At 49.4% G+C, this 20,631-nt stretch overlaps 2 protein-coding genes across 3 annotated transcripts; one reads left to right on the top strand and one right to left on the bottom strand.

The window, feature by feature from the left end:
* The first annotated feature begins 3,366 nt into the window (after positions 1-3,366).
* LOC120661686 lies at positions 3,367-5,206 on the top strand. The gene is made up of 2 exons (XM_039940598.1): positions 3,367-4,323; positions 4,517-5,206. The coding sequence occupies exons 1-2, from the start codon at positions 3,426-3,428 to the stop codon at positions 4,921-4,923; spliced, it is 1,305 nt and encodes a 434-aa protein (XP_039796532.1). The 5' UTR covers positions 3,367-3,425; the 3' UTR covers positions 4,924-5,206.
* A 779-nt stretch (positions 5,207-5,985) lies between these two features.
* On the bottom strand, positions 5,986-14,355 carry LOC120661683 (B3 domain-containing protein Os07g0563300-like). 2 transcript variants are annotated; one of them, XM_039940596.1, is made up of 12 exons: positions 13,904-14,355; positions 13,495-13,576; positions 13,292-13,393; positions 11,925-12,742; positions 11,699-11,795; positions 11,111-11,285; positions 10,626-10,702; positions 9,505-9,900; positions 9,266-9,315; positions 8,907-9,020; positions 7,439-7,506; positions 5,986-6,906 (listed from the first exon to the last, which is right to left on the bottom strand). In XM_039940596.1, the coding sequence occupies exons 1-12, from the start codon at positions 14,269-14,271 to the stop codon at positions 6,341-6,343; spliced, it is 2,913 nt and encodes a 970-aa protein (XP_039796530.1). In that variant the 5' UTR covers positions 14,272-14,355; the 3' UTR covers positions 5,986-6,340. The 2 variants fall into 2 exon arrangements, with proteins under 2 accessions (XP_039796530.1, XP_039796531.1); XM_039940597.1 differs by having other exon boundaries at positions 11,934-12,742; positions 13,904-14,271.
* Between the last annotated feature and the right edge of the window lie 6,276 nt (positions 14,356-20,631).

Genomic DNA, 20,631 nt, shown 5'->3' with positions numbered 1-20,631 from the left:
ATCCATAAACATGCCCTGGAGTACTAGTTGAAACTGGATAGTGAAAATGTGTGTAACTAATGGATTAATTAGCTGATCCAACGCGCTCGAGCTACTGACTTTCCCAAGTTCCATATGTGTTCAGACAGGCCTCTGCCCGAGCGCGGTCGTAGATGATGGATAGGTGGACTGATGTGCATACTGCGCATGCATAGAGCATATGCCGCACGGCCACCACTGCAGGCAGTCGTCCGCTCACCCAATTAACCGGCTGGAATAGTGAAGCGGAGCGGTAAGCACCTGGCGGGCGGTGAAAAGGGTTCGTCTAGGTCTAGCAGCTTCCGACGATCGACCTTTCCGCCGCCGGCCAAAATGATGTGAAAGGAGAAACGCTGCGAGCAAAAAAGCTAGGTCGATCTCACCGCGCCACCCAGCGCATGGACGCAATCACGCGACGTCGATCACAGCCACTCGTTGGCTCAAGATCGGTAGACACCACAGGACTGCCTTGCTAGCACACAAAAAAAAAGAGCGCTAGCTCGCGGATGCATCGTAAACGGCAAACCGAATCGCAATTTGATGAGGAAATAAAGGCTCTTGGCGTCGTACCACGGCCGCTGATTGTTAATCCGTTCATGATGCTCTGCTTACGGCCATCGCTAAATTGGGCCCTGCACACGGGTCCCCTGGCCGGCGGGCTCACATGCACGCATGCCGGAAAATGACAAACGACTCATGAGTTTTGGTAGGTAGGTAGGTAGGTAGGTCTGGCGGTCAGGCCACGGATGCCCTTTTCGGTGGCGTCTTCCTCCTCGATCGGCCGGCCGGGCCAATCTACGTGTGCGCACGTCACACATGGTGCACGGCAGCACGGGGACGGTCCGGCCATCCGTACAGCTTTCCACGGGTGGCGGCGGACGAGGACGCCAACTTGTAGGAGGTTCACTAGCTCGGCACCCGCTACACATTGGGTGCATGATGAGCATCCAAGAGCTGTGATGAGCATGCGGGTTTTTATTTTGTGCGATGTGATATGCTTGCGATGTGCAGAGATACATGCACGAGAAAATCACTAAGTTAGGTTCTGTATGGTAGAGCGTCTGATCGATCGATCTAAAAGTCCACGGGCATGCGTTGTGCTTGTCCATTGTTTTGGGGACACGAACGAGTTCGCAAGACGGAAGCAAACGCGGGCAGTGGCGCCACGCCAGGTTGCCACTCTTGTTCGCCGTCTCCCGAGGCCGCTGACGTCGCCGGGGTTCGGGAACCGTCGCTGTCCCGGAATTCCGCCGCGAGTGCACGCCCGGCTGTAAAGCAACCAGTAATCATTATTCTACTACGATACGAAGCCACACCAGACAGCTATGCCTAGTTTATAAAAATATTAAGCGAGCACTGTTATTATTAGGCGGCTAACCCTAACCCCATTTTTGAAATCAACTACTAGCTATATATAGTATCAACGCTACTGCAGGATATTTCGCTGGCCGGTTTAAAATTTAAATGCATTACCGTCGTTCGTTGTTGCCTGCCCTGTTCCTTTTCAGACACCTGGCGAACAAAGTATTATGTGTGTGCTGCACCTCTGTGACACGGGATTCAGGTAACTGCACTGGTCGACGAAGAAAAACTCGGCAGCGAGTACTACCACTCTAATGACTTGGTCCATATATACATGGAGTAGTTCGTGCATTGACAGGTGTAGGTACACGCCACACGGACACAATATAACCCACGGAAGCAACTCTCGACGCCGGTCGCCGCACGCCAGGCTCTCGCCGCCTGCTGGCCTCTCCTAGCCTGCAATTAGTAATTAATTGCGGCGGCAGCACAGCATCGGTCACGTAATCACGGTCTACAGTAGCAATAGTAGTAGTGTATAGCTGCACGTAATTACCGACCGCTAGCCTAATCGCTGTCAAACCAACCTGCTTCGAGCGAAAGGTAAAAAAGAGGCCGCCCCTGCCCCTAGGCCCTAGCGCAAGGGCGGGCGTGTGGCGCGCACGAGAGACGTGTGGGGAGCCACCACGTGCAGCGCGGCCAGCCGGCACGCGCGTCCAGTGATGGGCGGCGCGGCCACAGTCGTCGTCGCAGCATTAGACAACACGGGCCGCCGCCGCCGGCCGGCGCCTCCCACTGCCCCCAACCCGTGCCGTGCGCACAAGAGAGAAAAGGCTATCGCGTACCACGCGAAGTTTTTTTTTTTGAGATGACACGTGAAGTTTTTTTGTGGCTGCGGGTGGAGAGGCGGGCGGGGTAGGCAGGAGAAACCTGCGCGTGCACACGGCATCATCCTCCGCGTGCGTGCACGAGGAAGACGAGCCCGATTAGGCCACCGCTCTCCAAGCCACGCCACCACCCGTGTGTCTGCCACGGCCCGCGGGCATGCAGAAATACGCATACGGGCATACGGCTAGCAGGCACGCCTGCATGGGCAGGTAGGCGCGCGGCCCAACCGAGCCGCACCCACACCTGTACGTATCGGCCGTGCGCCACCACCGCGCGTGAGGTCATCGTGCGCCGCGTATGTAACCGAGCTCACTTCGTGCCATCCCGCCACGGTGCACACGTTGCGCGCCACGTTTCGGCACGGCCTCTCACGGCTCTTTTTTCCTGTGCGGTAGCATGCATGCATTGATGCATGGCGAGGAGCGGGCATACATACGCGGATGCATGGTATCGCCGGTATGGCTTTAAGTTTTTCTTTTCTTTTCTTTTTGCTTCCTGTCTTGTTAGGGTTACCATCTTGTCTTACTTATTTTTGGGTCACAAAAAACGTGCCTTAATTAGATCCATCCATCGACCCTCAAATTTTTTTTAGAACTGATCGACCCCCGAAATGCCTGGACATTCACGTACGGGTAGCGCACATGTAGTACAGTAGCGTGCGCAGGCCTTTTTAATGGGCATGGCAGACGGCTGGTCCAAACCATCGTGCACGAGCACGAGCAAGGCACGAGACGGCCGGGATCCGGGAGCGGAGAACCGGAGAAGTCAAGATAGACACGGGCACGGACACCGATCAGGGGTGGCGTTGGTGAGGTCAGTCAGCCGAGCTGGAGCCTGGGAAAACGGCGATAGGGACGCCAGGTTGGCCGGGGCCCCCGAGTCAGAGAAAGCGGGAGCTCGCGTTTTGTTTAGGCGGGGAGCCCGGCCCACGAGGGGAAGGTTGGTCCTACCGACTGGGCCCCGCTCTCTTTCCTCAGTCCCTTCCCTAGCTGGCTTGGCTCATGGCTGATGGCTCCCCACCTCCCCCAACGGTTATTTTTCTGACCGTTTGAGTTGAGCTCGGCCGGCCTCCCTCGCCGCCCTCGTTTTCCTTCCAAGCTGTGTCGCCTTTATCATCAGCAGGGTCCCGGACACGGATTGATCGCTCGCGGTAGCGAATGAACCCCACATGCCACGGGATCCGTTTATATCCTGAGCAGTGGCCCAGCACTGTGCGAATGCAATGCCCACGACACGGTCCAGTACGTGCGTGGTGTCAACGACCTGGTTATAAATCCCGCGCCCCACCTCCTCTCGCTGCGACGCTTGCTTGCCACGCTCCCTTCCGTTTCGCTAGCTTCCGCCCGCTGCGAGCACAGCAAACCCAAACGGTCGACGACACGGGGGACGGGCGGCGGGCATCACTTGAGGCTCGTGCGTTGGCTTGGGGAGCTGGAACCGCGAGGGAGGAGAGGGTCGGGACGGGGAGGGGGTCGATGGGTTGCGAACGGACGGTGAAGGCGGCGGCGGCCGCCGCCGCGGCGCTGCTGGCGGCGGCGGGGGTGCGGTTCCTGGGGCCTGCGGCGGCGGCGTTCGTGGCGGAGGAGCTGCCGCGCGCGCGGGCGGCCGCGGCGACGTGGCTCACGCCGCCGTACCTCTACCTCGTCATCAACGCCATCATCATCTCCATCGCCGCGTCATTGCGCTTCCAGCCGAGCACCAGCGGCGGCGACCGCCCGTCGGCCTCTCCTTACGCTTCCGCCGCCGCCGCCTCCTCCGCCGGAGGAGCTGGAGTGGCGGAGGAGGAGATGGAGCAGGATGGGATCCAGCCGGCCGTCGCGTTGCAGGTGGCTGCGCCGGTCGTGCCGATGACCGTGCCGGCCGCGGAGGTGGATGCTGCGGAGGAGTCCGTGTCGGAGATGAACACTGTGGCGGCGGCGCCGGGGCCGGTGGAGGAGGATGAAGAATTCTCGATTTCAAGGTCGACGTGGACGCCGCGTCGGCGGGGCGCGGAGTTGGAGATGGAGGCGGATGCAGAGAGCGAGGTGGCGCCGTTCGCAGACCTGACCAACTCCAAGGAGAAACCGCTGGTGTCGGCGAGGTTCAGCCGGAAGGCGCCCAAGCCGAGCCCTGAAGGTAACACAACGTCAATTACACATTCGCCCATCGTTAACACACATCAGAAATCTCCATTTCTAATCATCCCCTGGTTGCTCTGCCTTTAGTCCATCAGTTTAAATTTGAGCCATAGGAATCGAGCCATCAAAAGATGAATTCTCCCAAGAACAGAGGTTTGTTTTGGTACCAATGCGGATTTTTGGCATTGCAGGGAGCAGGGCTCTGCGGGTGGCGCGGCCGCGGAAGGTGGAGACGCTGGAGAGCACATGGAAGGCGATCACGGAGGGGCGGGGGCCGCCGTTGGCGCGGCACCTCAAGAAGTCGGACACCTGGGACACCCGCCCAGGGCGTCGCCCGTCGGGCGGCGTGGGCAGCGGGGAGATCGAGCCCGCGGCCGCCGCGCCGGCGGGGGCGATGCGGAAGGCCGAGACTTTCAACGACGGCGCCGCTGGGAGGAGCAAGGCGGCGCCGGTGAGGCGGGAGCCGTCGCTGGGGCAGGACGAGCTGAACCGGCGGGTGGAGGCGTTCATCCACAAGTTCAACATGGAGATGCGGCTGCAGCGGCAGGAGTCCCTCAAACACTACAACGACATGCTCGGCGGGGTCAGCCAGTACTGAATGGTCTGAATGAAAACTAGCTTAACATAATAGTTGCAGCTTGCAAAAGAGCTCCCCGTTTTTGGTTTCGCGACCGTTCTCGATTTTGGTTTTGGGGTGTTGATCTCTGTAAGATATGGTTTTGTCAAAGTAAGAAGGTGATAGTGATAGTTTCTTTTTTTGCACAAGACAAAGCACAAGTTTTGTAGCACTTGTTAGTAGCGACAGGTGCGGATTAGTGTTGGCCAAACCATCCCCAATTTCTTTTGCCTGATTACTGAGCTGCTGCTGCTCGTTGCGTTTCGTTGGTTGCTTCAGATTTCAGAGTCGCATAGTGAGGTGCAGAGAATGAATCAAACTTGTCTGTGCCAGGGCGCCCGTTTACCGTCTAATAGTTCTGGGCTGGCAGGAAGGCCTTCGTTTTGGCAAATCTATTCATCGCGCACGTGATTTCCGATCATCGCATCGCAGAAGCGCGCGCCCCTCCCCTGTGGGGCGCTGCAGCCAGGGAGCAAGGGGGGAGGGGCGGAGCGGTCTTATGATCCCGCGTTGCTGGGAGGTGGGGCGGCTCCATGGCCACCGGCCATGGAGGAGGGGTCGGGGGAGGCGGCGGCCAGGGAGTGGCGACAATTCGACTGGTGGAGGGCGCGGCGGCGCTGGCCAGGCGGGGACGGACAGTAGGTGAGCGGTGCCGGCGGCGGCGCGCTAGGTTAAGGAGGGCGGCGGCGGAGGCGCCGAGAGCAGCAGCGGAACCCGGAAGGTGGGGGAGCAAGGGCGGGGCGGAGCACGGCCGGCCCCTTCTGCGATGGCTTCGCCCGAAATCTCGCGCTAGGATTAGACCTCCCCCTCCGTTCTCGTATGTCTGTTGAGGATACATGCGTTCTCACATGTGTATGCTCCTTCCTTGATGTAAAAAAAAGTCATCTTGTTTATCAAGTACTCCCCCGTTCTAAATTATTAGTAGTTTTAGCTTTTCTAGATTTATAAACTTTACTGCACACCTAAACAAATATATATATGTACATGCATAGCAAAAATTATAAATCTAGAAAGGCCAAAACAACTAATAATTTGAGATGGAGGTAGTAGTTAACTAGTGATGGATAATGCTGGTTGGCTCCAAATATTGGCATCTTAAAGGCGGCGGCAAAGCCTCAGCTAAGCAATGGTCTTGCAATACATACATGCATACAGGGTATGCAAGGCCCCACGCAACACCTACTGATATCCCGGCCTATGTATACACGATAACATTACCACTGGCGTCTGTCTGGGAAAAACGAAAACCGGCTCTATGGTATGGGAACAGATAACACCTACACTACAACACTTCATGCCACATCTTCTCTTAATGGGTATAGCCATTTCGGAATGATATGTTCGATCAGCTATCTATGTCCACTCACCGGTATGACCCAGCCTCTCCGCGCGAGCCACCCTAAGTCGGATTGTCTCGGCTCAATGCACCGGCCGCACCAGACTTCGGTGACTGCTCATCGTCCCGTTCAGGCTGGATGTTCAGGTCAATGTGGTTCTTGACTGGAGAGGATGTCACCTTGTGATCTACGGCAATGTCTTCAGGTGCACTGGCCTTCGCATCTGCTGCTTTCTGGGAAGAGCTGGTTGCACTGGCATTGGTCGCCAGCCGGCTAGATCCACCTTGTCTGCCTGTCTCGCTGGATTGGCCTGTATCCTTTTTACGAGGCGAATCTGTGGTCTCCCTCTTCTGACGTCGAAGCATAAGTGTCCTGAAACGACGCCGAACTGTCATACAGACGTTGCAAGTGCATGTTTGCTTGTGCTTTGGGCCCTTCCCGCTTGGTGGTTGGATGCAGACAATGCATGAGCAGCCAGGACGATGGCGGGGATGTTTCGTGGTTGGCTGGGACGGCAGGGCTTCACCTTCACCAAGGATAGCAAGGTTTGCAAGAGTGTCGAGCCCATCTGAAGCATCAATAGCTTCACCTTCTACCTTAGCTTTGGGCTTTCTTGCTCCACCTGGACCTGCAATTCAGAAAAAGCTTTCTTTGTAATGTAACTGAAACTGAGAAGCCCACTATCATATAACTATGAATCACACTTGCATCAAACTACAGCACACCATTAGATACAGTTATAGCCCAATTGCACATAAATGAAACCTACATACTAGACATTATGCAAGGGGAAGAGTGGCTTGTCAGGAGCATGCCAACGACTTCACTGGTTCTGAGACGAAACAAAACCGGACCCGCACACGAGCTTGCAATTGGTTTAATCCTGGTTGCTCTGTTGGTTTTAGCAGTCTCAGACCAGACTATGAATAGGCCTAAGGACTACGAATTGCTTTGGCATGTCCAGTTACTGCAGTCAGAGCCCTTCTCTCCATTGTCCACATCTCAGATTATACTTTTGTAGGCTAGCGGCATGTGCTCACAACTCTAGGCATTCTAGATGTTCAGAAATTCATCTTCCACATTTCTATTTGGAAAAGAACTACTGATGAAAATGCAACTGCTGCAGAAGCATAAATACTTTAGAGGACATTGGACCATACCAGATTTTATAGGAATCAATTCTGCAAGTTCCTCCATACTTATTTCTTGTGCAGCTTCGCAAGAAGACCTATAGACAAAAAATAGTGATGATTAACTGAATAGCTAAGATATAGTGATGAGCAAACCATATATAACCAGTCACAAAATAACTAATATTTAGCTATATCTTGACTCCTGACAAAACATACACCTAACTGCTCATTTCTATATATGGTTACAATTGGCTATTTAATTAAAAAAACATGATAAGTCAGGTATAGTACAGATGCTAACTATTTAGCATACCACCTTATCTTCTAGAACAACACTCGCAAAACAGGCTCACTAGTTTCCACCCATTGCTAAAAACAGCTCACCAGTTGGTAATGATGCAGTGCCATCCTAAGAAGTTTTATTGCAATTTTGATGGTAATAGTTTAAGCCTAGATATATTCATACATGGTAGCGGAAAATGTTTTTAGAAACCAAGGTACAACGAAAAAGGATCTAGATTTTTTAATCGATTGATGTGAGGTGTTATTATGTGTAGAGCACTAAACTTGGTGGTATCATACAGTTAAAGTAATAAAAAAAACTTACACCTTACCATTGCAATACATGGGTCATAATTTAAAACTATGAGAAGTCTTTCGACTGAATTTATCAGGTATTCAGGTCAAATCGCATACCAGGGAATCATATTCAATGGACTACTGGAAACATTTGAAACATGTAGGTTGGTCAAATTTTAGCAACTTACTAATTACAAAAGAAATGTGTGGTTACACTAGTAGCCTTTTAGTAATAGTTACATCAAATCGGTGAACAGAATAGTGCAATGTGGTGTTCAGTAAAGGCATTCTATCTAGTACATATTCAATTGAATCATGCAGTAAATAGAGGCTGCAGGCATCATATACTTCCTTGAACATGATCAATGATGATCACTTCTATGTAATTCCTCTTTGATAAGTTACTGTAAATTAAACAATGTCAACTTTTTCAAGTGATTCTTTGTCCAATGTTTTGCTACAGATTTTGATTACACATACTTGCAAGGGGAGCCCTAGTGCCAGCGGTAAAGCTGTTGCCTTGTGACCATGAGGTCACGGGTTCAAGTCCTGGAAACAGCCTCTTGCAGAAATGTAGGGAAAGGTTGCGTACAAAAAGAAAAAACCATGTGGTCGGCCCCTCCCCGGACCCTGCACAAGCGGGAGCTACTTGCACCAGGCTGCCCTTTTTTATATACTTGGATTGATTACCCATACATGTAATAAGTTATTATTACAACCAATTTACTGCATAAAGAATTAAAGATCAGGCTGCCATTTGGGTTAAGATTCGTTTCCAGGTAGGCCCACTATGAAGAAAAAGCTTCGACCGAGCGACCCATTAATGTAAAGATGTTTCATAATTTTTCAGAATGCCACAAAAAATAGAATGTGAAGAAATTGTATTAAAGAAACAACACATTAACACAAAAGTCACCTTTCCGAATCCCATTTATTGTCAGAGCAGGTCCATTTAGAGGGCATCAGGGCATCTACTGGCAGTTTCCTCCATTTGGAACAATTCTCACATTGTGCCCATTGATGATTTGAACTGTTAAAACAAAACGATAAATTTAGATGCAAGTGGGAGAGAGACTAAACAAAGTTTAAACTGCTGGGAACATTACAGGTTGAAGTCAAAAGAATTTAAATTGCATTTTTGCAATGTCACCGACTCACTTCATAACTACTAATATGTAGGAAGTACTGACAGCTAATATAAATTTGAAGTTTAAATTACTTTAATAAGATAAATAAAAAAGTATATGTAAAATTTTCAAGTTCGAAAAAGATTACCCTGATTTATCTGCCACAAAATATGTCTTCCTTCCAAGAATCGGTGGCTCCTGAAATGCACAGGATTTCAATACAGAATATCAGAAACAAGTCTTTTTTTCTCTCTAATAAACAGTGCGAATAAATAGCAGAACAAGTGCTGCATGCAAATATAGTCGTTGAAAATAGATGTTCACAGAACAAATTTCTGTTTGAGAAGGCAATTTTAATGAAGATAAATGCTGAAAGGAATGCCATACCTCATATTCCTCGAACTCATGGCCATCAACAATAACAATGTTAGGAGCCTTAGGAGGGGGACGAAGTAATTCTTGAGCTTCCTCCCATGTTATCTTCAACTCCATTGATTCCTCATTTTCCATCCGTAGTCGTTTATTCTTTGGAGTAAGATTAGCTGCTTTTCTCTTGACAGGACCTGGAGAAGAACTAGCAGTTCCTGGCCCTTCCTTCTGTGTTAATCCATCTTTTTCAATTTTGAAGGCAGCAGGTTGTTCCACAGGGCTAGAGCTTTTGGTCTCTGCGCTGACCTTGTTTTGTCGGGAAACTGCAGCATTTGGACTGGGATCTGGAGCAGAAACTTTACCATTTGCCTCTGAAGTTGCTGGGGCTCCATTGGCAGGCTTTGTTGTTTGCTCCTGAGAAAAAGAAAATGAGTAAGGATGATTTACTTTTTGAATTCTAAAATATAACCACCATATTGTAGATTACTTAGATTAGGGAAAACTACACAGCTAATTGTTTATATTGCTGACATAATTATTATAATAACTATCTCTCTTGCAAGTGGGCTTTAGCCCGGCTTGTAGGAGTACAGTTGGAAAACCACTAGGTCAGGGGTTCGACTCCCGGCTTGCGCAAAAAAAAAAAGCCCTCGCTTGTCCCATGTCCAAAGCATAGTTGGGGTCCGGCCTTTCTCACAGGTAACAGCCACTATGTATGAGTGTGGCAGGGGTTCGGTGGTTTTATTGACTTGTGTGAGAAGGTCTTCTTCTTAGTGCAATGCCGTGGGGGCAGTCTCCCGCCGCAAGTTAAGTTTTTTTTTACAATAACTATCTCATTTCAGTTGATAAAAAAGGCCCAGAAACAAAATGGGAGCATGAATCTTGAGAACTGAAATACTACAAAGATGCATCATATCATTGAAATTGCAGACACTGGAGAGGCATGGACATTAAAATAGCTTTTCATCATCCATCAGTCATAACAAATACTGACAGAATTGGAAGCATCTGACTTATCTTTTCAACTTACATTATAACTGCGATCAATGTGCATATCTTTTTCTAGTGGTTTAATCTTTAAATGTCTTTTTCATGTTGCAGCAACAATCACATATAATTAAATACTTCAATGTGCATACCTGTTCAGATGAAATATTAGTTGCCTTCCTGAACCCCATGATCAATTTCCCTTCTGGATCTATTCGGCTGAAGGTTACTACAGAAAATAGCATTATAAATTAAAACTAAAAAATGATAACTATGATAATGAGAAATATATGAAATGATAATGCACGACATAGTTGAAAGAGATAAAGTAAAGGCATTAGAATTGCAGTAAAGAGTCAGGTCAGGGTGTCAGGCAGCATATTTAAGAATTTAAATACTGTCTCCATCGCATGAACATGAACAATTAAGAATAATGTATCCGAATGGGTGAGATTAATCACAAGTAATATCAGGATTTAAGATTCCTCATGTTTATGTACTGTTTTCTAAACAGAGACACTAAATAGAAATAGGTCTGTTCTCTTGTACGAGTAATTCATGGCAGTATATATGACTAATGTCATGAATCTTCTGTAGGCCTACTCCAACATCCATTTGTTTAAGAAAAGCTGCGTACCTGTATCACCTGCTTGCAACTGCATTGACTGAATACAAGGTGTGACACCTTCCAATACATACATCCTGCTATTATTATTAGGCCAGAAACGGAATTGGAATATCCATTCTTTACCATTAGAATCCTGAACCTTTAAAGGGAGCCCTTCAGGTTGAGAGATTGAAGGGAAGTATGCCTGTTCAAAATGTTTTTCCAATTAGGGAACTTTTCTGAATAAGGGATGCACAAAAAGAGAAATAGAACGGTCTAAGATTCTAAGTACATAATATGATTGTACCCAACGAAAATAAACTCTCATCAGGGTTCTCATAAATAAGCTATGCTTTCTATAGATATGTTGCAATTTATTCATGCATATTATCAATTTATGACAGGGTCCAGGATAACTAACAGAGCTGAATTTTCAACTCATAGGTCAATAGAACATTCTGATACGGCACACCTAGTAAAAAAAGATATTTCTTTAACATACAAACAAAACTAGTAACAGCAATGAAGGCAATGTTCCATCTCAATAACATTAGGCCCTGAGATAGCGTAACCATAGAGAATCTACAAAAAAAAATGGCAATCAAATTGGCAACTCACCTCAGCACACTTCTTTGGCAAAACTAGGCGACCAATCCGCCCAGCATCACTAGCACTTAGCATCTTTTCAAACAAAGGAGTAATAACAGAATTTGAACTGTGTGAAAGTTAAGGGAAAGCTTAGTAAAGAGTTCAAACAAATAACATTTCTACACAAGTTGGAATTTCGACTATGAAAGGAATATCTTTTCAAATGAAAATTGCTCGATAACATAAAGTAGAATACATCGGATACTCGCTAGATAAGTGCTGTATCTCTTGATCTGTTATTCTTGGCCAATAGCGAGGAAGTAACTGTGATCTCGCCTTTGCATCCATTCTGGGTCTTCCATTGCGCATTTGCGCTTGGAATTCATTGTAACCACTCACTGTGTGAGAATAGAACTGCTTCTGCAATGAGGATGAAGCCATTTGCGCTTGCTGCTGAGCAGGTGCAATTCTGATATGGTCTTTTGGTCCATTCTGTGATGAAAAATTAGAAGCCAATCCAACTGAAAGGGATGGTGGATCATCCTTTAAAATAGATGGATGATGTGAATCAAGCTTGAATCCAGTATCCACACTTGTAGAAGCATCTGGCATCGCCATTTTCCGGGAAGACAAAGAATCATTTTCTCCAACATGGTGACTAGGATCATGTATATTATTTGGATGTGATCCATCTCTGTGGTAGAGGGTATAAGAGTAAGCTGGATCAATATTGGTGGACTGGCCATGGCCATTGGCATCTCTCTCCCTCACAATGTGGTTCATGCCAGCAGGAGTTGTTGGTCTGTCATGCATGTCATCAAATTTCCTATCTTGGGCATGGATATAAGTGCGCCCAGGAAGTAATTTCTCGCTACCACTAGGCCTATCAAACTCAAAAGCTAGACGCTGCTGCAAGTCCGACTGTATACTGGACACACTCCACATATTAGTCTGTCGCCACTGACTTGAAATTTGCCCGGCAGGTGGTCTCCAGCTCTTTACAGGAATGTCTTTTCTGTCAGCTACATTTTGAGAATTATGCATCGGGGACGCCCATACAGGACTTGGTGGTGCCTATGAAGCACAAGCACAGATTGTGGTCAAGTATGGATCAAAACATGAACTAAATTCATAGAGAACATCTGAACTTCAAACTCCCACTATTCAGTTAACATAATAAATGGAAGCCTCTTCAATATGAAAAATAGACATCCTCCACATACATAATTGCCAGCTTCAGTAAATGACATTGGTATTGTTTCAATAAATAAATGAATCCTTGACATAAGGACATAAGTTAATTAATGGCATTAGAAGGTAGAAGCAGGGTATTAGCAATATAACATCCACCTAATCAATTCTGCCAATCAAATAGCATAACTAGAAACACAAGTGACAAACAAACCACGGAAATGCATTACTTCAAGAGATTTATGCCCACTAATGGATGCAACATGTTGAAACATCAGAGTTAAAAAGCCAGCGAACAGTCAAGGATAAAAGTGGTTCATGTTGCATGCACTTAGCCCCTTCCACCCCCCCCCCCCCCGCCCCACCCAAAAAAAATTAATCACCCCCAATAATAGTAAATGGTCAGTGGCAATGAAAATTTACACGACATACCAAGGAAGTGCGGGTGTTCCGAGCACACTTGGCGCAGTCAACCCCGCCAGCATCACGTAGCTGATACTTGTGGATGGACACGATGCAGCCGCAATGCACCCTCTGTTCGATCAGAACACAAACGCACACGAACCGATCACTCAGCAGGTAAAGGAAGCACTGACGGCCACCGAGAGGCATGATGAGCATGCAAGAGCACGTACCCTCCCGCAGGATTCGCAGTTCCTCCAGCCTCCCTCCTCGGAATGGAACGTCTCGCAGTATATCCCCTGTTCAAACTGTGAACTGGCCACACAAAACAGAGAGCCGAGGGCTGCAGTAAGCCACACATGCATGCATGCATGCATCAGGAATAAGGAGTCGCACGCAAGTCAAAGCACCCAAAAAAACCACACCAACTTTACACAAAACCCCTGCGTATCCCCCGAAATCGCAACGACGTGGCGATCACTCCACGTAGATCCGGTGGTCGCCATAGGCGAATCCGCCCCCGACGGAGCGAGCTTCCCCCCGCACGATTCGAGCACGCGGGGCGCCTCGCCGACGGCGCGATTGGGCGGGGGGCGAGCGTGAGAGGCAGAGGAAGGTGGTTAGGGGGGGAACGGCACGTACTAGCATCTCCCGCAGAGGTCGGCGTACACGGAGAAGGGCGGGCCCGAGCGGACCTTCCACCCGCGGCGGCCGAAGGAGTTGGGGTCGGGGTCCTTGCAGTAGGAGTTCCAGCAGATCGGGCCCCGGTACATCGGCGGGTGCGGGCCCAGATTCAGGAGCTGCGCCGGCGACGGCGGCTGCGGACCGGGAACGGGCCCCGCCGGCTGCGGCTGCTGCTGTGGCGGCGGCGCCGGCGCCGGCGGCTTGGGCTGGATAGGCGGCGGCTGCACCGAGATGGGGGTCGCGGAGACCAGCGCGGGCGCGGCGGCCGGGCGCGCGGGCGGCGGCGGCGGAGGCGGAGGCGGCTGTTGCGGCGCCGGCGACGACATGGGCGCGCCGAACCCTAAGCCGGCGGCCGCGCGGCGCGTCGAGGTGGGGGGTTTTGGGAGGGGGCGTGGGAATCGTGGGGGCGAAAGGAATAAGACGAGGAGGGGCGGGGGGCGGAGACGAGGCAGGGGAGGAGGAGAGGAGAGGAGACGGGGGAGGAGGAGGTGGGGAAGGCTTTTAAAGCGAAGCCCCAGAAAAGCAGCAGCAGTAGTAGTACCGGCGCTCGGACTACTCCTGCTACGCGTACACCGCCGGCTTGCCTCGGTCTCAGCCCCCAAAAGACACTGCCAGCGCTGCAGAACCAGGGTTTTCTTCTCGTTTTGCTCCGGTTTATCCCTAACCCGTACGTAATCGTCTACGTGACCACCGATCCGTTCTCCACCGAAGCGGGCGTAGCTTTGCAAGCTCTGTACAGTTCGTTCTTGTTCCCCACAACAACTTGCGAGTGATTTGTTTGGGTCGCCGTAGCGACTTGCATGTTCAGATATTGTTGTACGTCCGTCCGAAATCATGCATGCATGGAAATTTTATTACCCCCTCCCTCAAGTAAATAAAGGAGAAAAGGGGCCGATAATACGAGGAACAAAAAAAAAAACGGGGGGAAATTTTTGACGATGCTCTCGTAGAGTCGTCAATTAGCTAGCGCCTCTTCTATGGTTGTAAACCGATCCCCTCCCCTCGTCAATTGGCAAAGTCAAACGGAGGAAAACGTGCTCGATCCACCCATGCACGTTCGACCCCAAGCCCGCCCTGCATCTGCATGAGGCCGTAAAATAAACTGGCGAAAAGGACAACCGGCGTTGTAATTAAATTTGTTTTTAAGCGCCGGTGGGCGTAGTACTGGCGAGCGAATAAATCAATACTCGCGCACGGCAATCATGTAGGGGACGTACGTACGCGCGCTAGCTTATATACAACGCAATAATGGAGTTCTTTGGGCGACGCGAGCACGCTCGGGCCAATCGATGCCGAGGGAGAGGGATGGCCGTGATGCGCGTAGCCGCGTGGTAGTAGGAATGGCGCGGACGCGCACCCGCGGCGTCGAATCTGGGGGCAACAGGGGAGGAGGCCGGACGGACGGTAAGGAAGCGCGGCGGCGGGCGCGGTGCGCTCACCGGCGGGCGGGTACGGGCTCGTGTTCTGCTCCGTCCGGCTCGGTGCCGTGCCGAGGGGGTAGAAAAGAACGATAATGCTTTTTTGCGCGCGCGAGGCCACGTCGTGTGGTCGTCCGTCAAGGCCACCTGGCCACGGGGCCTCGGCTCGGTGCGGCCGGCCGCGTACTAGGCCGTAGCCCCCCGCGCCGCGCCCGGCCTCCGCCGTTCGTTTTCATCTCCCCTTCTCTGCACCATCCCGACGCCCCAACGAAACCCAGCATGATGCTGGTTCGCCGTTCGCGACGAAACCCCTTGTTTATTTTCCGCCTGCAAGGGCTCGCAGCTCCAAAACTAGTGGGGGGACCCGCGCGCGGGTCTTCAAGCCTGGTAGACTACGTGTCGTTCTTTGAGATCAGTGCGCGGGCGAGACCCCGAAAGGCCGATACGTACGTCGCGATCGCCCGCGCGAGGAGCACGGCGCAGGCCGCAGGGTTGTTGGGTCGGGTGGGAACCACCTTGTCCGAGGGCGCTTTGCGGTCGACCGATCCATGGATGGATACCGCGCGTCGAGATCTGATCCGACGGCGCGGCGTGCCCACGTACGTGTACCGTCACGTCCTGTCATACGATATCCAGGTTCTTTTTCCGTGGAGGTTTAATTTCCTTGCATCAGGTCTGCATGGTCACTGATTTTTTTTTGTTTGGATCAGATGGTTGTGGCCAAAAAGAAAACCTAGCTGCTACTAGCTAGTAGCTAGTAGGTCTAGGTGATATTCATAAGACATCTAAAATTGTGTGCCGAAATATATACACTACTAATACTTTCTGTATACGCAGTTGGTGGTATTTGTATTATGACACCTAAGGCTAGCTCCAATGGTTCACCGTAAAGCGCCCCCCACCCTACGTAGGGGGGGCTTTGGGGGAGCGAGCGGTCCAACGGCTCCCCCCACAGCTCCCCCTATATACGGGGGGAGTTGAAACTCCCTCCATATATATAGAGTGAGTTTCAACTCCCTCTATATCTCTAATCACACCGTTTCTTCATGATATTAATCTCGTTTGAGCCCCGTAACATGATGATAATGCATATTATGACAGTACAATATTGTATGATTTTTTTTTTAATTCAAAAATGATAAATAAATAGTTAGTTAATGAGTGATAGTATATAGAGGGAATAGATATGGGGGGAATGGTTGGAGAGGAGTTATAGGGGGAGGAATCTTTTGGAGAGAGGTAGTAAAATATAGTAAATAGTATGTTTGGGGGGAGTTGGATGGGGGGAATGGTTGGAGATAGCCTAAACTTGTTGTGCTTTCTTTGTACGCGGTCTATGGTTTCCGTAAGAAACATAGAAATATGCAACAAAAGATATAGCTGGTATTCAATAAATAACGAGGAGGCATTTCTGTGTACTCAAACCACGATATTCATGTGATATCTACAATATGTGACGAGAGAGGCATGGCTGGTATTTGAGAACATGCAAAAAGTGCTTATGTGTACCTACTATCTATGAAAGCACTAGGCTTATTACCATTTGTACCAACCATTTTGGCTACAAAATCAGTGAGATATGTAGAATATGTATCCATGAACCGGAAAATAAATACATGTATTACTATTACTTAGTAGGCATGAACCACTTATTACCACTTGTACCAACCATTTTGGCTACCCCTCACTGCTACAGGAATGTACCCTTTTACTTAGTAGGCATGAACCACTTGTTACCACTTGTACTGACCATTTGGGCTACCCCACTACCACAGAAATGTACCCTCAGCTACTTCTAAAAAATTCTCAAAATTTTATGGCATAGAAAGGACTCATCAACATTTATGGGGCACTAAAGGAATTTACCCAAATTAAACCTACTTAGTAACCGAACCAAAAATTGTGCGCACCATTGAACAACTGAACCAAAATATATGTATCTTTTAGCAACTAAACCAGGAAACGGATGTACTGGTTAGTAACCGAAGTAATCTATAAGGCCCTCTTAATAATTTAGTAGTAATAGAATGGACGAGTAATCCAAATGTAAAAGTTGCCAAAGTGATCTTTTTGCATTGAAATATGTCCATTCTACTAAAATGAACTTTTCCATTGAAATATGACCATTTTTTAGAATATATGTGTTAAAATGTTCTTCGTTGAATGGAGAACTCAAGAAACTATGGTGGACCTATACTTATTTATATTAGAAGATGAAACTTACTTATTTTGATGATTTGGTACTCTAGGTAGATGAGCACGGTCCGCATGGTCCAAGCCCATTTCACAAAGATCATTTGTTATCAAGTGTCAGGTGTTTCTATTCTACACATCATCACATAGTTTGCAAGGTTAGTTAAATAATGAAAACAGAGCTTTGGTATTCATATGGCATATGAATTTTTTTTTGAAGGTCACCGGGAGGGGAGAGAATCCCCCACCTGAATTTTCATTTCATCCGGCCCTGAAGTGGCCCATCAGAATGTTTCAATACATTTTACTTAGCATATGAAATTGTATGATGCAAGTCTCTTATTGCTTCAATGTTATGCTTGTAATTCTGCTCCTATTCTAAAAGTTCTCCATTGTGCATGAGCAATTTAATTGTGCCCTTTTATAAATATGTACAATATATGTGTTTTTTTTGGGGGGGGGGGGGGACCTATGTTGAACCTAGCGAGGCAGCGAGAGCCCAGACCGGCACTCCTGTTTTTAATGAACATAGGCTCTACTTAGTGAAGTTTAAAAAACTCGTATACTAGCAGGTTGTCGCTTACTTATGCTAACTGCTAAGTCCTTTCTCCTTTTCTCAAGCCTACACAAAACGACGTAGCACATGTTTCTACTAACATGTTCAGCTTGTCTGCTATCGGATTATTTAGCTTATTCCAACTTATTCTCTCACATAACACTATATGCCAAACATGTAGTAATTAAAAGGCACACTTTAACCACTTACTCCTACACAAAAACGGATTGAGTTATTAATTTGGGATAAAGTTGACGTAAACCCAATTTTGTTTATTTCTTGCGTCTACACTGAGCTTCGGAAAAGTAAAATCTACGTATTGTTCTACCAGCAGCTAGACAAAAGTGACCGCGGTGGGGTCGATTAATTGCCCTCATGCATGATGCATGCATAGCGTGCTTTCACAGGGTCTAGCTAGAATATCCACACGAAAGGAAAATTAATCGCCGCATGGAAAGCTAATCGATTAATTAATTAACTTAGATTATGTCACTAGGTGAGTTCGTGCGTGCAACCCAACCACCCCCCCCCCGCTCGCGTCAGCTGATGGCCGCGTCAAATTTTTTTGTTTTATCAAAAGAAATGCTATCGTCTTTACTTGTCACCATCCGATATGCCAAAAGGAATCATCATGAGAGTCGAACAGGCGTAGCTGTTAGATGGGGGTGAAAAAATAAATAAAAATGAAACTAAATCGATAGACAAGGGGGGCAGTGCCGTGCCTGTGCGCGGATCGGTGCATGCGGCCCGCAAAAGACGCATGCATGCGTGTGCGGTAGAGCCGGCGGATGCTCGGTGGCCAGAGTCTGTGTAGCCACACCTGTGCGTGTGGCTTGGCTTTGCCTGACAGAATTGGTTTTATCTTTTTCTTTCTTTTTTGTGTGTGCCCCTTTTGTTGTTTTTGGAGTCGGAGGCAGCCAGGGCGGAGGTTCAACCGCCAGCACCAGATGCAACCAGTGCCACCGACTTGTGGCTATTGGATCGCCACGTAACATTGAGGAATAGACGAATCCGAAAACAATTGCTTTTAGCAGATAAAACGAGTTTCTTATCGCACCCATGCCGCGGACCGGGACAAAGCTTTACTAGGGCCAAGTATCTGTACAGCCACCTATAAAAATTCTGGACATCAACCTAATTTGTTAAGAATGGTCGGAGAGGTTGCATGATTCATGTCCGCCGGCCCCTCTGATCTTGGATAAGCTTCGCCACACAGTGTCCGGCCAGGCCGGGGATCCAACACACATGATCTAATAATTTAACTCTATTTTATCTTATGATTTATGTACCACGAGTATTCTCCAATCCGTAGCACGCGTTCAACCCGCCGTGCCGACCCTCCTTTCCGTGAGAAGAAATATAATGAAATTTGTTCCAAACATAATTTTAATTTATATATATGCATAGCATACGACGGCAACGTACGAATAAAAGAGGCCACGTTTGCGTGCGTGATGGAATCGAAACTGATGGATCGAACCAGCTGGTGTAATAATCAAGTTCTTGAAATTCAAATGAAAATACGAATTCACCAAGATTTGAATGAAGTTTAACCAAATTTGAATCTTACACCTGGCCCCACTTGTCATACACCATCCTACCTCTCTCATGCCTCTCCCTATGCAGCACAGGGCACGGTATGGAGGGAAGAGCCCTCCCGAAGCTCCTCCACCGCCATGCGCTGTCCGTCGGAGGAGCCTTCCCCGTTTTCCCGGCGAGGCGACGTCGCCAAGTCGTCCACGCCGCCTTCCCGAGCTCGCCACCTGCCTCACTTCCATCTATGCCTCGCCTTCCTCTTCTTCTCCTTCCTCTGTTCGCCATGAACGGAGCTTGAGCAGCTCGCGCTCGTCGGCCGATTTCGCGAGTTTCTCTCCATGGATTTCAAATCCATCGCACCCGTAGCTCCCTCACCTCCCTAGCTTCCTTCCCAACCCCTCCAAACCTAGCCCCAAGCCCCATCTCGCCGAAAATCGGAGATTCCCCGGCCGCCAGCCATTAGAGCCGTCCGAGCTCCACCTCAACGTCGAACTCCCACCTCCGATCCCCGTTTTCTTCGCCCGGCAGCTCGAATCGACTCTAGGTGAGGCACTGATGCTCGTGCTCTCTGCATTCTCTTGCGTTCACAAGGTTTCCACGCACGTTCCACGCCATGCCACCGCCGGCCGAGCTGCTTGCCGCCGCCGTACGCTGCGGGCTGCGCTCACGCCGCCCCACGCCATGCATGCACGCGCACCGGAGCCGCTCGGCCGCGCCGCCTCCTGGCCCCACCGCCGCCGAGACGAGCTGCGCCGCCGCCTCCCCTGCTTCGCGCCGTCGCCGGCCACCCCACAGCCTGGGGGCGCGTGCGCGGGCCCCACCGGGCCGCTGCAGCCGCGCCGCCGCACGCCACGACGCGTGCGTGGCCGGGCTGGGCAGGCCGCCCTCCCACTGACCAGTGGGGCCCGCTGGTCAGGGGAGGGAATTAGGGAGGGGGATTTATTTTTTTTCTTTTCTGATTTTGTTGTTAATTCCGGCTGTAG

Source organism: Panicum virgatum, chromosome 2N (assembly GCF_016808335.1).
Source record: "Panicum virgatum strain AP13 chromosome 2N, P.virgatum_v5, whole genome shotgun sequence".
Lineage (NCBI taxonomy): Eukaryota > Viridiplantae > Streptophyta > Magnoliopsida > Poales > Poaceae > Panicum > Panicum virgatum.
Note: the sequence above shows the minus strand (reverse complement) of the source record. Positions and strands in the feature narration are given on the sequence as shown.

Excerpts from the sequence above, each read along its gene's own strand:
- LOC120661686 (XM_039940598.1), top strand. The coding sequence starts at position 3,426 with ATGCAATGCCCACGACACGGTCCAGTACGTGCGTGGTGTCAACGACCT. Across the intron at positions 4,324-4,516 it reads GCCCAAGCCGAGCCCTGAAG|GGAGCAGGGCTCTGCGGGTG; the intron begins GTAACACAACGT and ends TTGGCATTGCAG.
- LOC120661683 (XM_039940596.1), bottom strand. The coding sequence starts at position 14,271 with ATGTCGTCGCCGGCGCCGCAACAGCCGCCTCCGCCTCCGCCGCCGCCG. Across the intron at positions 13,577-13,903 it reads GACCTCTGCGGGAGATGCTA|TTCACAGTTTGAACAGGGGA; the intron begins GTACGTGCCGTT and ends TTGTGTGGCCAG. Across the intron at positions 7,507-8,906 it reads AATAAATGGGATTCGGAAAG|GTCTTCTTGCGAAGCTGCAC; the intron begins GTGACTTTTGTG and ends TTTTGTCTATAG.